Genomic DNA, 18909 nt, shown 5'->3' with positions numbered 1-18909 from the left:
GATCCTTTAGTCATAGAAATAATCCAATGCTAGATCCCTAGCTTACTTCCTTTTTCATGTTAGATGAATAGATCTAGACTTGCCTACATTTACTATTTTTTATAACTAGAATCTGTTTTTTGATAGAGTCTACAAGTCTCTACTCTAGATCTCGACCTATTACTATGTACACCTAGATTGATATAGTTCTACTTCTAGATCTAGATAGGGTCTAACGTTTAGTCTTAGTCATTTAGTCTAGATCTAGGCCTACGTTAGAGATTATAGATCAAACAGTAGACTAGTCTGACTAGATCAGCTAGTCCTAACGTTATAGGGCTACAGGCTAGGCTAGAAATAGACAGGAATAACCGTCGTTTCTGGGGATTTATTCAACAATTTCTGACATTTTACTACAATCCCCATTCACCGACGGTAATGTGTCAGTACGAGCCTGCATGTGTAATCTGGTCCGACAATTCGGCGGACGGGTTTTGTCCAGATTTTTTACTTCTTTTAGATTCTAAATGACATTATATTATCTTGGACGAAGGTCCACTATTTTCGTTAGACTCTAATCTTTCTATTGATACTATATACATTTTATAATATTTCGAAAATATACGTTACCGATGAGTTATTCCTTATTTTTTGACTTTCTGCCGGAGAGGAAAATATGGCAGCCGTCAACGAGTTGTGCTTTTATCAAGGCTTTCCGATTAAATTTTCGATATCTTGGCCAATCAATGCGAGCGACAAGTTCCGAACGCACGCACATCGATATGTCCAAGCGCAAAGCAGCGGCACAAATCGCGATAGGTAGCGACTGGTAAATACGTCTGTAATGATGATGACGTCATCCAAGATGGCAACTTACGTTGACCAACGAAAGGATCGAAGATGACGATGTTTCGATCATCATTTCAAAAGAATTAGCGGTAACTGAGGTCTAAGGTACGATATTTCTGAATTTTAAACATTTTTTCGTAAATATGGATGTGATTTCTTTTTCATAATATGACATTTTATGTACAAAAAAACGATCGGAAAATCGGGTTTCCGCTGTTAGATCTAACGTTACTGCTAAAATACGTTGTCTGTACGTACGGGCCTCCAAGCTTTTCAGTCTATGTATTGGTGAGTGAGCCAACGCAGTTCAGCGGAACAACCAAAATACAGAGACTGAAGCTTTTGGTCTAGGCTAGAAATAGAATCTCGAATGAATAGAAGAAAGCATAGCCGTACTACTACTACTAGGCTAGGCCGCCTAGATCTAAACTAAATTTTCATATAAATCTAGGCCCCAGTCTAAGTTTAGGCGTAGTTGGCAAGCAATGCATAGCGATAGGTCTATAGCCTATAGGCCTAGCACTGTACACAGGAATAACCATCGTTTCTGGGGATTTATTCAAAAGTTTCTGACATTTACTGTCATGTCACATTGGTGAGATTAGGGTCTAGGCCAACGTAATTTTAGACTGTCGAGTGTAGTACTCCACTAGTTTAGCAGAAGACCCAAAATACAGTCGGAGACTGAAGCTTTTGGTCTCTAAGTCAGATAAATCTATCCCTGTCCTAAGTAAGGCTAAGCTAGGCTAAGACCCTAAGTCTTGAATTTTGTTCTAGGCCTAGACCAATAGTATACTAATATTGGTCTAGATCTATTATGCAGCTTCAGTCTCGGTTGCTCCACTATGCCGCATCCAACTACACACATAGACTAACAAAGTTACGTTTGCACTTGCAAGTTGCAGCCTTCATGAAAGTAAAAAAAGTCAAAACAATGTTCAATTCTCCTCTAAGCAGACGGATATTTTATAGATCTTGGGCCTAGGCCCTAGGCTAGATCTAGACCTGTTAGACCCAAAACTAGTCTCAAAAGTTAAATAAAAGGCCCTAGGGGGCCTAGGTCTACTTAAACTGAAGTTAAGGTAAAGATGTCGAAAGGAATATATAGTTTATATTTTGACAAACAAATAACAATACATGAAAAGTTATAAATGGGACTGATACACAAAAAACTGTGCATGTCACTCGGTTTGGCAAACTTTGGGAGTGAAATGTTTTGGTAATTAACAAAAATATAGATAATTTGAATAAAAAGTTCTTACCATATATGGGTGATGAATGCTTTTCTCTTACAATGCTATTCTTACAATATTTGTAATTAGTTTCAATAGAATCCAAATTTTTAAGAAAAAACAACTTCAGTGACATTTTTGTAAGTTTGTTGCAGTCACCCCTGCATGAATTTATTATTAAGAAGGTCGCTGAAGGTCATAGAATTTGAGACTTTGGCCTAGCCATATCAGGGACCTGGGAAACGGGGGTGCTGGGAGTGCTGATGCACCCCCAGCAATTTTCCTGGGTGCTGCGTGTATTATTTTCCATAGGCAGCACCCCCACGAAATCAGGTTCCCTTTGTGTTTTTTTTTATATATGTTATGATGTACATAATTATCACATCCGACAATCATTTACATAGTCTTTCACATATTCCAATAACATCCCTTCTATGACGCGACTCAATCACGCTCGGCACTCCAATACAGACGTGGCCGTGGTGGCGCACGATACGTGATAAACTTAGTTTACACAATACTCGATAGCATTCCAGGGAGGGACATACATGTAGGTGTGGCTGACTTGAAACTTCTAGGTTTGGTGTCGAATCAATGAGTGCATGCACGCCCGACCGCCCGTGTTTTGTATAAACAATTACAAGTCAGACAATAGAAATCAAATTTCAGTCTCTTCGCCCTGCCCCATGGCCCTGGGAAGCGGGGTGCTGGGGGTGAATCACCCCCAAAATTTTGGGGATACTGCATGTGTTATTTTCCATAGGCACCACCTGGAAATCTAGTGGTAAGTTGATAAATGACAGAAATGTAATGAAAATGAACGACGTTTTGTAAAACCCATCACCCCCCCCCCCTTCAGAATTATCAGAAACAAAACTTAACTAGAATTTTAATTCGTCTTACGGACGAATTAGGTGATCTGTCTGTGAATCTCATGATCATGATCACGATAGTCTGTTTGTTATTAACACCCTGTTAATGCAGATCCATATGACCATTATGATGATAAGCGTAGTTTTATTAATGAAAAGACATGTTGAATACTGTCGAACGACACTGAAAAAGAAGGTTGTATAAACAGATCTTATGCAAAGAAATGTAAATTCCAATTTTGCAAGTGACGACACAAAATAGTGAGTAAAGTGTTGACGAAATGCAAGAATCTAGAATCCAGTTTTGAAAATTTCAAATCAGTATCCACAGACCAGATTTGAGTTACCTCATGAGCAATGTTGACCAAATGAACTTTGATTTCTTACATTACGATCGGTGGGTTTGAATGCTAGATATGCAAGCATGTCTTACATAGCAGGATAGAGAAACTTCGACCAGGTGAATAGAATAGCAAAGCAATGAACACTGACGGAGGCATTTGTAGCATTTCTTTCTGGAATGCAGCGTTAGCCGTGTTCTTATAACAATACATAGCCAACTCTGAAATACCAGTTGCTAGTGCACTCATTGTTGTTTTTTATGGATGTATTGAAACGCACAATCCAAAAGAATAAGAAAGACATCAAGGTTGTTGCTAATATCTCATTAAATATAAAACAATTATGTCACTTTAGTACGAATGAACTTTTTATTATGCGCAGAATGGAACCCCAAACTGGCTTATGGAGGTTACACCCAAAATAAGACAAAATTAAAGAAATAAAAAAAAATAGACCCTGATGGGTTTCGATCCAGGGTCCCTCGCATTACAAGGCAGATGCACTAACCATCAGACCATAGTAACTGCCGTACACTTGCAAGGCAACGATAAAATATAACCTCAAATTGAATTTTTCAAGGGCAAGTTTTATCATAATAATATGCTTCTAAACATTGTTAATATTTATGATGATCTCTTGCTCAAAATGATAAGATTGCAACATAATTTGGAAGAATATATAACCAACTACAATATGTCGAAAACCGGGCGAAAAACGACCAATGATTACGGAGTTATAGTCTAATTTGCAAAATTATTAAAACGTCATAACACAAAAATTGAAAATTTTAGTTCCGACGCCATTTTGATGACGTCATGATAAAATTTAGAGTCAAATGGAACATGAAATCACATCTTGAAGTCATACTCTATCCGAATGTAAAATAAAATTTGGGGGTCAACGGACTATCTGAAGAGTTATATTGGATTTTGTAAAGGCATGTTTTTGCACATATTTGGCCTATTGTGAACGCGCGCTTGCGCGCGTTATGCAAACTTTGACGGAGGCTAGTTCCTTTATTACTGGTCGTAGAAGGTCGGTTAAGGTATCAAATTATTTGAAATTTTATAAAGAATTCATTGATGTAAAATTAAGTGCAGTTGTACGTTGCGTAAAGACGTTACGCGCGTAAACGCGCGCGAAAACCTGTGAGCGCGCAAATTTCTGAAATGCTTAGAATGACCTGATTCGTACTCTACTTTGATCAAAAAGTGATTTTGAGCATTTTAAAATTTTGACGCGCGCGTACATGCGCGTCGTTACCTGTACATGACCTTTGATGACATGGACAGTTGACCCTTGATCTGAAGTTAATTTGATGTTAATATTGTTAATTTTTGATGATTGATAATGGAGATATTGTTGATAATGTGATTTTACAAAATGGCGCGTAGATGACGTCACGATGACCATTTGACGTTGAACTTGTTTCGTACACATTGTATGATAACTGTCCATAATTGATAATATTTTGATGAAAATTGATTGAATAGTTTTGATGATTTTGGTGGAACAAGAAAAGGGTGGAAAAAGAAAAATAAATAAAAAGAATAAATAAAGAAATAAATAAAAAAGAAAATTCGTAGAAACATAAGAGGTGATCTGTCAATAATTGACAGATCACCTAAAAATAGTGTTTAAATTCTTCCTTTTTTTCAGATCGGAATATCAAATATTTTCTGCTCGCGCTTCGCGCTCGCATTATTGATTTTTATAATAAAAAATGTATTTACAAAGCCCAGATACTAGGTCTAACTTTAAACACGCACACGCATGTTTATTCAGATACGCAGCTTGTTTGGGGCTACTCTGGGCTGAAAATATTTATATCAAATAAAATTTTATGAAAATCTAATAACAAATATTTAAGTTATCTAATTCTAAAGTTTAGCAATATTTCATGAAAATGGTGATATGCATGTCGTCATGAATATTTAATAGGTGGGTTGACATGTGCGGAAATCTGTCCACAAAGATAGGGGGACCAGGGCCTGGAAAATATGACAAGCAAAAAAAAAAAGAAAAAAAAGTTTTTCACCCAAAATGTAAGATCATTTAGTCCAAAAGGTATTATTTCGATTGTGAAGTGGTGTATTTTTGGTAGGGGGCACGTCCCCCTGTCCCCTCTGGGATTTCTGCCTATGTGGGTTGAAGATGTCACATCCCCACTATCATGTTTCTTGTGTTATTACATTGAATAAAAATCGTTTCATTTTTTTCATACCAGTGTGAATGATATCTCTCCCGTATAATGAAATGAGTTGCAGCAAAGAATATCTAATAGACTAAATCAGTTGTCAATTTAACTGATTTGGTTCTTAAAGGGAAAATATTAAAAAAAAACTAATTTTATATAATAAAATACAAAAGAACAAGTGGGGATATGACATCATCAGTTTGCTCGTTGAATATTAATGAAGACATGCTTAAAACTGTTTCACCGGAGTAATGCTAATCTTTAAAATGCAATAATTTTTATATTCTTTGTCGGATTTTGATCAAATCTTTATTCTTATGTTCTTCTGATTTTTCTTAATCTGTTCAAATATCAAAACAAAAATTTGCTCGCGCTTCGCGCTCACATTATTACCCATCATTTTTTTTATTTACAAAACATGAATAGAATGTCCCAATTATAGGTCTGAAATCTCAATTTTGTTTCCGCTCGCGCTTCGCGCTCGCATCAATTGTATAGTTATATACCTATCCTCTTCATTATTAGAAAAGTGCTTAGAATGTCTCATTTTTTTTTGGTTTGAAATCTCAATTTTGTTTCCGCTCGCGCTTCGCACTCGCATCAATTTTAAAGTTGTATACCTATCCTCTTCATTATTAGAAAAGTGCTTATAAATGTCTCCTTTTTTTTTAAATCTCAATTATGTTTCCGCGCGCGCTTTGCATTCGCATCAATTGTATACCTATCCTCTTCATTATTAGAAAAGTGCTTAGAATGTCTCATTTTTTTATCTGAAATCTCAATTTTGTTTCCGCTTGCGCTTGGCGCTCACATCAATTGTAAAGTAATATACCTATCCTGTTCATGATTAGAAAAGTGCTTAAGATGTCCTGTTTTCAGGTCTGAAATCTCGTTTTTATTTCCGCTCGCGCTTCGCGCTCGCATCAATTGTATAGTTATATACATATCCTCTTCATTATTAGAAAAGTGCTTAGAATGTCCAGTATTTAGGTCTGAATGTCAAAATTTTCCGCGCGCGCTTCGCGCTTGCATTACTTGGTTGTTGTTGATATATGTATCGTCTTAATGGGTAACTGCAAAAAGTCCTTATACCACTTTCCTTTCGATCAGACCAGAGCGTATATAAAATATATCTGCTCGCACTGATCACTTTCGCAGTTCTTATTTGTTACATATGCATATTATTCAGGACCACAGACATTGCTCAAAATGTTCAATTTTTTCAAGACAAAATACATGAAATCCCCCCCCCAAAAAACAAACAAAGAAAATAGCTTCGCGCTCTAATTATATATCTATGTTCTTTTATAAAAAGAAAGCTAAGAAGTGACTGCCATAATATATGTATGTACATATATATATGTGGGGGGGGGGCTGGGTGTGTGTGGTGTCCTTAGAGGTGTGTGTGTGTGTAATTATGGAAAATTTCAATTGTGTGCCCCCCCCCCCTTGAGGAGAGATTTCAGCACCCCCACTGAAAAAAATCGTTCCTAGGTCTATGAGCCATATCGCCTGACTTGAGACAAATTCTTAAAGTTTATAGAATATCGTTAGGGAAGATTTTAGACAAGCAAAATGCTTATCTTATTTATGGAATACGGGCCCTGGACAGCTGTTTCGTCCTAAGACTCGGAGCCGAAGAACATTGGCAAATATGTCTTTTGTACAGGACGAAACTGCTGTTTTGATTGACCAATTTTCGACAAAGACTTCGTGGTCGTTCCTTGTCACGAGGGGCACCTGACAATATATTTTTCTACGTTCTTAAATCAGTCGTCCTTCTTTTTACTAGCACGCTTGGGCTGGTCACATGATGGAATCTAACCAACCACTTGATGGACATCTGTATTACCATTTTGCGTCATATCATATCAAAATTGTTTCTATTCTTGGTTCACTAAAGAGAAACGCTAAAAATTTGTGTTTGTTTCAGACACGATGCATGTCTTCCTAGCCCTCATGTTTGTGGCTGCTGCCACGGCCGAGCTTGCCCCTCTGCTCAAGAACTCTGAGCCCATCCCAGGAAAGTACATCATCAAGCTCCGTGTAAGTATAACGTTTTCCGTAGCCAGTTACATTTGTAATTAGAGGCCCTTGAGCGTTGTAATCGAAAACATTTTGGGTTTGGGTTTGAATTATTTTGATGCTTTTAAACGCAACTGTCTTCTATTACTGTTTCTGCTCCTTACAAAAAGTAGTTCTCCTTTCACTTTGACAGGATCATATTAGGAACCTGGTTACGATTTTTCGGAGAGATTTCTGGTTTCTTGAATAATTTAACAACCACAACAGTCAATTCTGGCCAAAATTAACTTGACCATCAAAAAGTTTTTTTTTTTTAATTTAAAAAAGACTATGGTATTCGCTCCCAAATGATGTTGCTTTGCGTGAAAATTTTATATTTTATCATGACATTCTTATTCCCAGAGGTGCAGAGGGTGCAAAGAAAATTTAACCCAGGAATCCATTCCAACTTTTAACAAACTACTTTATTACAGGACGATTTCAACATCGATGAAACTGCTTCTTCCGTTCGTCTCTCTGGTGGAAAAGTAGGTAACCTTTTCAGACACGTCCTCCACGGCTTCGCTGCCGAGCTCTCCGATGAGGTCCTCGACATTGTGAGTTATTTGGTTTTTACAATGTCCATCTTTTTTCATTTCATTTATTTCACTCGCTAATAATGTTAAAGACAGTGTCTCCTTGAATTCATTCAAACGTAAACTCAAACTTATCCTGCTTAATTCCTATAATTCTTCGCAACGGAACTAACACTTCATTATCTTGATTATAATCCTTACATTTTTCACTTTTATTTTATCTTTTTTTCATCTATATTGTCCAGTCATATCTTTTGTTATTTCACCAGATCAAGCTGGTTCATGGTCAGCCCTTTCCCATTCTTAGTTTTACTCCTTTTTAAAAAATAGTTGTCTTGTACTGTCCTGTCTCTTGTTTTGTCTTGTCTTCTACGTCTTGTCATCCCCTCTCTCTGTTTTTTTTTTCTTCTGTCTTGCGCAACATATCCTTTACAACGAAGACCTCTTTGTGTGAAAAGCTTTGCATTTGTTCAGTAATTATGTTTCCGTCAATATGATTTCTTTTTCTTTCCTGTAATACATGCATGTACGCATATAGTAAGTCGACTATAATTTCTTCTTTTCCGAGGGGGATCCACAATTTTACAAGCTTTGCTTTTTAGTGGATCCCCCTCATTTCCATTTCGAACGAATGATGAAAAAAGCGTGACACGGGAAAAGAGTGGGTGGAAAGAAACAGAAAGGAAAGGTAAAGGAGGGGCAGATGAAGGCAAAATATGGAAAAGAAGACCAACAGAAGGGGGGAAAATAGTAGGAAAATATGGACGCAAAGCTGGTTTTAACCTTGTAAAAATATAGCAGTAAGTGATAAAAAAAATGCCAAGAATACGTCAATGAAGAGAAAACAAGGTGAAACGTGTGGTCGATGAGATAATGGCAAGAAAGATGGGCATTGGCACGAATTAAAACTATTTAAGTGTGAGTTTGAGTCACATTTAAATTCTCTGTTGCGTGCGGTACACCACCGCATTGGTCAAATCATAGTACTATCATGACTATGACCCATGCTGCTGCGGTACTACTGAATCAGATTGCACGTTACATTTTATTATAAATGCACATCAGTATCTACGTTATGTCCGTGTGATTGCAAATCACACTATACTCTTTTCCCTCTACCATATACTAAATTGCCAAGGTACTAAAGTTTGTTAAATACGTGTGAATACGCAATCATGAATTGGTCCCAATGCTGCCTTAAGACATGTAAGACGAGAGAGTATATGTCCTCTTTTTACGACCCCAATTAAAAATGATCATCCCTCACCAAAATATTGGCCGAAATTCCCTCTCAAATAATCGAGCAAGCAGGAGAAAGCCTCCGCTTAAAGAGAAATGCCAGTACTAGCAGTAAACACTAATTTCATGAGAAGGTCTGTAAAACCAGGCTTGATTGTCAGAATATCATCGAGGATCTAGATCTAGTACAGTTACATAAACTGAACTTTGTGAAATCTTCAAATCTACGCTGAAAAACGTTCACACTGAAGATCACTAACATACACACGTGGGACAGTGTATCATTAATGTTGGAATAAAGACCCGACGGAAGTGACCGAATCCGTGCTTATTTTGCTTATTTCTCAGCAATTACACAATTTCTCCCAGAATCCTTAGGCACATATTTTTTAATCATACAAACAGACACTTGGGTGGTTATTTTATTAGATTCTGTAAAAAGTCATTTTGAGATCGTTACAAGAACTGGAATTTATCTTTAAACGTCATACTGCATCTCGACATTCAAAGCAGACAAAGGGGCAATTGTGTACAAAATTTGGGCACTCATGCCCCCCCCCCCTCGAGATTCACACTATCCAGGGCCTGGTGCCGGGGTATTTCGGAAGGGGAGGGGCTTTTTCAAAAAACAACCTAAAGGTGACGTTATTTTTCTCAATTCATTACATGGTAATATAGTGTTACTCCTTCCAGAAATCTCTTTTATATTCTTCTTCTTCCCTCTTTTGTTTTCCCTTTCTGACTCCTTTCCTTTTCTCTCTTCTGTTCTTCTTCTATTGCTGTCTCTCCTGTTTTACTTTCTCCCCGTAACATCTCCCCTGACCAGTAGACTTAACACCGCATCATTCAATATTTTTGACTCAGGTTCGTGGACTTCGCGCCGTTGAATACGTTGAACAGGACGGCGTCTACCGTACACAAGTCACCTGGGGTCTAGATCGTATCGACCAAAGGGTTCTCTCTTATGACAATGCCTATAATCCAAGAGGTAATATATTTCTTTCGGTCGTTCTTTGAATTTGTTTTTTAAATTCGTATACTTCTTTTTCAGCATTCCGAAATTGTGTCTTCCAGTTCCTGTGCAGTGCTACGAGCGTCTGAAATTACATCCAAACTTTGAACGCAATAATCTCGAAATCGAGTTTTGGAGATCCAGCCGAGGTTTGTAACGGTTCGTAAAATCACTGACTGTTTGCATAAGTCACTTTGTATAAAACAGTTGAAATGATATGCAAAAAATAAGTCTCTGCTATGGGAATCAAAGAGAAGAAAAATTGTTTCACAAGTATATAACACACCAGGTGGTCTGTAATCTAAGAGGAGAAAACAGGATTTAGTTAAGTTGTAGCAAATTTTGGTGTTCAGACGATGTAAAATATTACAAGCAACATGATCCCAGAATTGCTATATTAACTTGTCCAGCAAAGACTTAAGCAACACAGAGATATTTTCATAATGGCACTCTACATTGATTTGATAATGTACAAATAATACACTCTTAAGAATGTGAGGAACAGACTGTCCACACAAACATTGATTAAACCTTTATCCGAATCTGGATAGTTTTAAACGAATAATGTGTGCTTTGGGAGAAAACTACAACACAGTATTGGTTGAGAACTACCCAGAGTTGGATAAATTTTTTAACCAATTATTGTGTGGACAGTAGGTTGCCCAAAAGTTTAAGAGTGTAATGTAATTCTTTTTGAAGTCTTCACGCTACTCAAACATTTTTATCCATCTTGACACACAGCTAAAGTGCGTGGTATGCCATTGCTCAAAAGCTTATCTGCCACCAAAATAAAAGTAAAGAGGCATAGAAGACGTTGATGCTTTTTCCGTTCGTAGACAAGCGGCACTACCGGGGGGCGGCAGGGGGCAGTCTGCCCCCCCCCCCCCCTGACGAGCCACAACCAATACAAAAGACATATCCCTGCCCCTCCTGACGAGCTTGAAAGACCTTTTTTGCCCCCCCCCCCCCTGACGAGCTTGAAGACCTTTTTTTCTCGCCCGTTCATTCTTTTGGCGGGCGATTTTGCCCCCCCCCCCTCTAGAAAATCCTAGGTACGCCACTGACAAGAGGACTTCCCGAAACCACAGACTCACGTCTCGTGTTCTAGTGGTAAACAGGCATTGGCGATCATAAACCCAAAAGGCTTGGGTTCGCGGCGGAGATAATTCTTAGCCTGGACGAAAAATCGAAATGGGTAGAATTAGCCCTGAGGGAACCTTGGCCCAAACTCTCATTTTTTATCATTATTGTCTTTCTAATCGTTTCGCAAATGTTTTATTTTTCATTTTGAAATGTGAGTATAGAAGAATGGTAAGCGTAGCTTTGAAAAAAAGGTTTTCAAAACCTCTCTACCCATTTGGATATTTCTCTCTCTCCCTCTATCTCTCTTGGAGAAGGATGTTTCTGTCGGGATTAAAACGCTGACTGCAACTTGACCATTAGAACACAGAGACAGGTTCGTGGCTCTCGTGAAAGACCGACAGACATGACATAGGACACCGTAACTCAGCTGGACCTAAGCGTATGGAAACAGAGGCAGCCGGATACGATTCTGGTCAGACACTTTTCGGCTTCACCAGAAGAAAAAAAGGAAGATAGCTCTTGGGAACATCGATTAAAGCTCCGTCCATCAGGAGAGTTCTCTATTGATATTTTCATTATACATGATAATGAAACTTATACAGATATACGAACGTGCCTCCAGTAAGGTAGAGAAAAGATTAGATAGAGAAGATACCTTTGAGATGATCACGAAAACTGGAAAAGGTCAAGAACCAAGAAGGAAGACAACAACAAAAAGGGTAAACAAGCGGTACCATCTTTACATCTTTCGGTGATAATTACGACATGATCGATGGCCGTGTTGACATTGCTGATGATGGTGGTAACGATGATGACGACGACGACGATGACGAATGTATTGAATATTATTTTTCTCAATCACAGGCAACGGAAGCGGATATACTGTGTGGGTATTCGATACCGGCGTCCATGATACCCACAATGACTTTGGTGGTCGTGCTGAGCAAGTGGTTAACTACGCAGATGGTTTGAATGTAAGTACGACAGTCATCCAATAGTCATAATAGGGAGTCTTTGCTTAGCGACATACCGGAATTCAAGAAGAGACGAAACTGCCCTTCTAATGACAATTAACACTGGGGTCTTTGTCGAGAATTGGTGATCCGGAACGGCAGTTTCGTCCGAAAATTGCAAATATGTCAAATGCTGAAAAGCAAGAACTAAACAGCTTTTTTACTTAAAAATTTTCGGCAAAAGCCTCTTGTTCTTTATCATGAAGGGGATTTGATAATACATTTTCACTGTTCTAAAATCCTCCGTACGCCGACGAGCGAATACTCCCCAATGTCTATTGAGAAATAATGTAGGACTGTAGGCCTATACTTAATATTCAAGAGGATTTTAAGTTCTTCTCTTTCTCCTTGCTGTTAACACTAAATGATTTTACTGCCTGCCAACCGAGGATTTCCTTTAAATTACATGTATGTAATTTGCTGTCATTGTATTTTCATGTATACATGTTAAATTATAATAGATATTAACAATTCAGATTGAGACGAGTAGAATGAATTTGGATACTTTTAGATCGCAAACCCTTTTAGATAGCATGTGATGTTCCAAAACAATAATTTAGTCAAAACTTTGTTATTTGCCTCAGATTAGTTTGAATACCTGTGAGATATTACCCTATTTTTCAAGTGCCTATCTAATGACCCGAATTTTACACAAAATTATTGGCAGTAACAAAAACTGTCTTTCAAGTTTCGAACCTTAATAACCGTTTATAAATGACGAAAAGAACAAAGGCAATATAGCAAATGTGGTCACACGAATCAAACATTAACGAATGATTTTGAAATTGTTTTGCTTTAAATAAGGGTTTCACCAAACTTCATAACCATGATTTACTTCCTTCAAGAAACTTAAACAATGTTATTTGAATATGTAAAGTACAATTCCCAGCGGAAAATGCTGAAAATTTCTTTAAAAACTGATACCAATATGAAGTTATCGGATTTTCAATTTTATAATGCGTGCCGAAATGGAAAATAAGTGGACCGATGATCTCATTTCGCCCACGTTCCTTTTCATTAATAGTTTACTGCAAAAAATCAAATTTATTTCATATTTCTGTATAAAGAGGACTTTTTTAATTTCTTGATTTTACAGCATGATTGTAACGGGCATGGAACCCACTGCGCAGGGATAGTTGGCTCCAATACCTATGGTGTCGCGAAGGGTGTAAGCATCAAGGGAGTCAAAGTCTTGAACTGTCTTGGATCGGGCTCCAATAGCGGTGTTATCTCAGGTAAGCTATACCCTGAATTATTACAATGTATATGCAGTGTTGACGACGGAAGATTTTTGATGTGATGATACACCAATACCTTTTGTTTAATCCAATACATCGCATTCCAAAACATATTACACAACTAATGCATGCACAATAAAGTTGCTCAATTCGATAATGATCGCCTAGAATATACATATATATATATATATATATATATATATTCCCGGCAGAGACATTTTTTCGGCATAACCAATTTTTCCATAGGGTAGATAGCTCTGGGGAACCTTGATTTAAGCTACGTCTACCATTGTTCTCTTCATCCTTTTCTTTACAATATTTAAATAAAAGAGTTGCCAAAGCTGTTGTACATGTATAGCTTCACACATATATATATATATATATATATATATATATATATATATATATATATGTGTGTGTGTATATGACTACATCAGGGAGCTCCATGATTACACAACAGTTTAAATTGCGTTTGGCAAGAGTCATCAAAGTATCAAGATCTAGCTTTCCTAAATGAATCCGTACCTTTTCATCAATAAAAAAGTCATCTAAACATGTACTACAATCTCTGGACAAAGTAAGGCTTTGGTAATGCCGTTTTAGGGTGTGTTCAAAGTAGTTTGTCATGTTTGTTTATCAGATTACGAATTTGATATTGAGATCAGTCCCCCCCCCCCCTTTAAAAAAACTCAGTTTTCCCCATGACATGAAATTAAGCGTAAGAACGTTTTTATCACCCAGGGGTGGATTATGTAATGGCCAAAAGCGGAAGCGCGGACGTTGCCTCAATGTCGCTGGAAGGAAGGGCCTCTACAGCTTTAGACACTGCTGTCGAGCAACTTATTGCTTCTGGGGTTCCAACCGCCGTGGCTGCTGGTAATAGAAATATCAATGCCTGCTTCTCTTCTCCTGCACGTGTTTCGACGGTAAGTTCAACCAGGGACGTGAGAGGGAGATGGTTCAACCAATCCAAGATCTACTAGGAGTTAACAAGGGACACAAGCGTATGACCCGTGCTATGTTCTTTTTCTATTACGAGTATAACCCCATGTAGAAATCAGAAACCGCCATTTGTTTTCTGTGCTTGCTGGAATGATTAAGGCCGTAAACAAATTCTGGTAAGGGGGCTAATTTCTGTACATATGCACTCCATTCCATTTAAAAGGGAATCCAACCGTGGTCATTGAATTTTTTAGAGGGGTAAAAATAATCAAAATCATGAAATTTTGGAACAAATCAGACAGACAATCAATAATAAAGTTATGGCTGTTTTAAAATATGGATCAATAAAGCTATGTCCATTAGGAGTTGGCAACTGTTTAAGTAAATTATGACATGTGGTAGGAATCATGTACTTATTGTACACTTATTCGTGATTTTATCACGAGTACTTAATATTTTGGGGCAGTAATAAAAAATATAACAAGGGTAGCATATTGCTTCATGCTTTAATGAAAAACATAATTTGAAGTAAAACAATGTTTTGATTACATTTTAGTCATTTTATGTATTGGAGAAAAATGAAGCATGGTCCTTGCTTTATGACATTATATTATATCATAAGTCTTAAACCAATTTGAAGTCCCCATGGGTAGGCCCATACCGATTCCCAATTTTCACAACTTTTAACAGCTCAAAATTCTCTTATTGTTTGCCCGGTATTGTTCAGTCTTTCAAGTATCTCATCTTCCCTTGAAAACATTCTTTTATTTGGATTGGATTCCCCTGTTAACAGGTACACACTTAAAATAGTTGGGCAAAAAATGCCAAACTTTTAACCAACCCTGGGCTACAAACTGTCCACACAACTATCGGTTAGTATCTGTCCATATTGGTTAATAAAAAGTAATAATTGGGTGAAATTGGATAATAATTGCCCAGAGTATTTACATATTTTGTACCAACATATATTACCCAACACAGTGGACAGTATGTTGCCCAACATTTTAAGTGTGTATATGCAGTGACCGTGTCTACACTCATACCATCTGTTATTCCAAAATTAAAGAAAGCTATCAAAACATAAATAGGTCATCGACGAATCATGAATTGGTATATAATGTAGTTTATTATTCGCTTCGATTTTTGCTTTTCTCTCGAATGAAATGTATACATATTGGTGACGTCTGATTTGATGGTCATTAGAGGCAAATCATTAATAATTTAATCGTATAATGGTTAGTTTTCTCCTGATACTTCTGTCGGGTTAGGTACATTATTCACGACTACATTGGAAAAAAAGTGTAACATCCATCTCGTCATTATGACTGTTTTTGCGCCGATGTAATAATATACATGTATATTACATGTAATATATAATATACTTGTTATATATATATATATATATATATAATATATATATATATATATATATATATATATATATATATATATATATGTATTATATATATATATAACAAGTTAACGTTCAAAAAGAGGAAAGTTTCACTTTGTTGATGGCTCGCTCTTGTTTCGGATTATAAGAAGTTGAAGCGTAGAACACTTCTCCATCTTGCACAATTTAATTGTTTCTAGATGATATGAGCCTTATTCATGTTAGTATACATGTTATGTATATTGCTATCTTCGTTTCAAAATTCAAAATTTCAGGCAATCACAGTTGGAGCTACAGATAGCAACGACAAACGCTCTTCTTTTTCAAACTACGGTAGCTGCCTAGACATCTTTGCTCCTGGTACTTCTATCACATCTACTTGGCACACGTCTAATTCAGCAACCAGAACCATCAGTGGAACTTCGACGGCCTGTCCTCATGTTGCTGGTAAGCACCACGTTTTTTCAATTACAGTCAGACTGCAGTTCCTGATGCTGATGAGTAAATGGAACAAGATTTATCAAAATCCTATCGTGGATAAATTCAGCTCCCTGCAAATTCCCATAAATTGTGAGGCTTTCTTTCTCAAAAATGATACCTTTAGGAAAATGGTTTATTCTTGCCCAAAAGAAGGAGTAAATATTACTCCTTTATATTGGTTATTTATTTATATAATACATTTTGATAAATAAATGAATTTCAGGCCGAAAAATAGCTCAAACAAAATTTTCTTCCCCTCTTTTCTCTTGCAAATTGTGCAAAAATTTTGTTTGGCCACAAGTACTATTCATATTAACAGAAAGCTCATACTATGTACTTTATTACAATTGGTATGTGACACTTTTTAGATGGGTCGAAAGCAAGCCTTTTTCCATCAAGATAGAAAACGAGATTTCTTAAATTTTTTGAGTAGCATAAAATCCAGAGTTCTGACGGGCTGAATAAAGTTAAAAAAACAAAACTCATTGGTAATTTGAAGAGATTACCACATGATGAGCAATATTAATCATAAATTACTATTACTACAGGCTACCACTGCTGCTACTACAACTACTGCTGCTGCTGCTACTACTATACTCCTAGTACTACTACTAAAACACCAACACATGTTAACAATAAGAATAATCTGTGGTAGGTACCTAAATTACAAATACTTAGCATATTCTGTGATCGACCAGAAAATATATTTATATCTGGATGACGCCTCGTTAATTTTTTTTTTACTTTTCTTCACTCAAAATTTATAGGTGCCATCGCCCTCTACGGCAAAAGCACTTCTGATATGCTTGCTAATGTTTCTTACAATAGGATTAGTGATGTAGGAAATAGTAGCCCTAATAGACTTCTCTACGTCGGAAATTGAGCGGTGAGTATAATTCCTTCTGTTCCATTTCGAAACCTTTGGGAACATTCAAGCAAAAGATACCAAACTTGAACCCCGGAAATGAACACAAGTTTCTAGGCATAGGCCTCCTTAGGTCCATAGCCCCTTCCCTGAGAGTGACCATGTTAAACATAGCTTACCATATTCTTTAAGTGCGTACGTGCCATGCAATGGGGTGGGGATTTTTTAGATAGCTTTCCAGCTGAAATTAGTAGACTTCATTATAGTCCAGTAGAAATTTTTCATACCTGGAAAAGTTGTTAAGTATTGTATAGGCCTTCTCATTTAATATCTGGTTGGAGAGTGGTCAAATAGAGATTGATGTCTTGCCTACTGATGTTCATTCTCTTATGAAGTTCCAACCCATGATCCTCTAATTGAAATTCATGTTTTAACCGATGCGTACACTTCGGCTTTTATGATTTAAAGTTTAAAACTTTGTGTCCATATGTTTTGTTTTCAGGTGGCGGCCCGCTCCAAGCAGCAACGAAGCAGAGTTAGAAAACATAAAATTAAAACAAGAAATAATCTGTTCAATTTTCTTTGAAAATAATCATCTGCGTGTTTGACTTATCCTGAAACTCATGAATGACACGGTAAAAATAAACGTGAAATTATTTTTTATCACAAAACGCTGCTTCATGCACATATATATTGCAAAGGTTGAATTTCATATCGATATTAAAAGTGCGGTGACCGTAGTGTATAGGCCGTTTTAAGCCATGTAAGAATACGTTTTTTTTTCTTTCTCTTCCGGAACAAGCACTGTTCATGTGCAGAAAAGGTCATATCCTTCAATTATTTTCTTTTTGAGAAATGACACAACAACGCAACTAACAGATATAACGGGATCATAATTAATGATTGATAATATTCTAAATAATCTATCAGTCATGGCGATACTTTGAAATCTAGATTTCTCACTGAATATTGATTGAGCAAGCATCGTGAAGATTCTTTCTGAATGAGAGTGTTGTAACAACATTATAGATAACAAGATCTGTTGGTAGTTATTGCCATCAAGAGAATAATTTTGGTCTCATCTACAAAGAGATACTAGGTGGTTGGAATCTCTTCTAGACAAGAATGTTCAAAATGCAATACGCCTTTTACTTTGAAGTTTTTTCATCAACATCACCTAGTTAGCCCTCCAAAGTTGAAAGACATTGCATTATCATTTATCGACCATAATCGAAATGTATTATCCAATCTTTAGCGAATAAAATCCAAATTGAAATGCATAACTCATTGTAGTATCTGTTTTATTTTTTGTGTGATAAACATTTTATGTCCTGGGGTGGTATTCTGAAAACGTTCTTATCTTTGTTCTTATCTTTTATCTTATCTCACTGAGATAAGAAGACGCTAAAATCATTGCAAATCGGTATTCTGAAAATCTTCTCAACGCGTTCTTATCTCTGTAAGGACTGCCCCCTTCTTATCTCCAACACGCCCATTTTTAAGATTTTACCAATCAAATTGCGCTTTATATTGGCAGTTTAACCAATAAGAGCGTTCCTTATGTGAAGAGAAT

The 18909-nt window shown here is 36.8% G+C and overlaps 1 protein-coding gene across 1 annotated transcript; it reads left to right on the top strand.

The window, feature by feature from the left end:
* The first annotated feature begins 7391 nt into the window (after window positions 1-7391).
* LOC121405679 (aqualysin-1-like) lies at window positions 7392-18612 on the top strand. Its single transcript, XM_041596578.1, has 9 exons — window positions 7392-7517; window positions 7970-8092; window positions 10175-10298; window positions 12270-12379; window positions 13515-13653; window positions 14398-14582; window positions 16267-16438; window positions 17239-17357; window positions 17839-18612. The coding sequence occupies exons 1-8, from the start codon at window positions 7410-7412 to the stop codon at window positions 17352-17354; spliced, it is 1077 nt and encodes a 358-aa protein (XP_041452512.1). The 5' UTR covers window positions 7392-7409; the 3' UTR covers window positions 17355-17357; window positions 17839-18612.
* The last annotated feature ends 297 nt before the right edge of the window (window positions 18613-18909 follow it).

Source organism: Lytechinus variegatus, chromosome 19 (assembly GCF_018143015.1).
Source record: "Lytechinus variegatus isolate NC3 chromosome 19, Lvar_3.0, whole genome shotgun sequence".
NCBI lineage: Eukaryota > Metazoa > Echinodermata > Echinoidea > Temnopleuroida > Toxopneustidae > Lytechinus > Lytechinus variegatus.
This window is presented reverse-complemented; position numbering and strand designations above follow the sequence as displayed.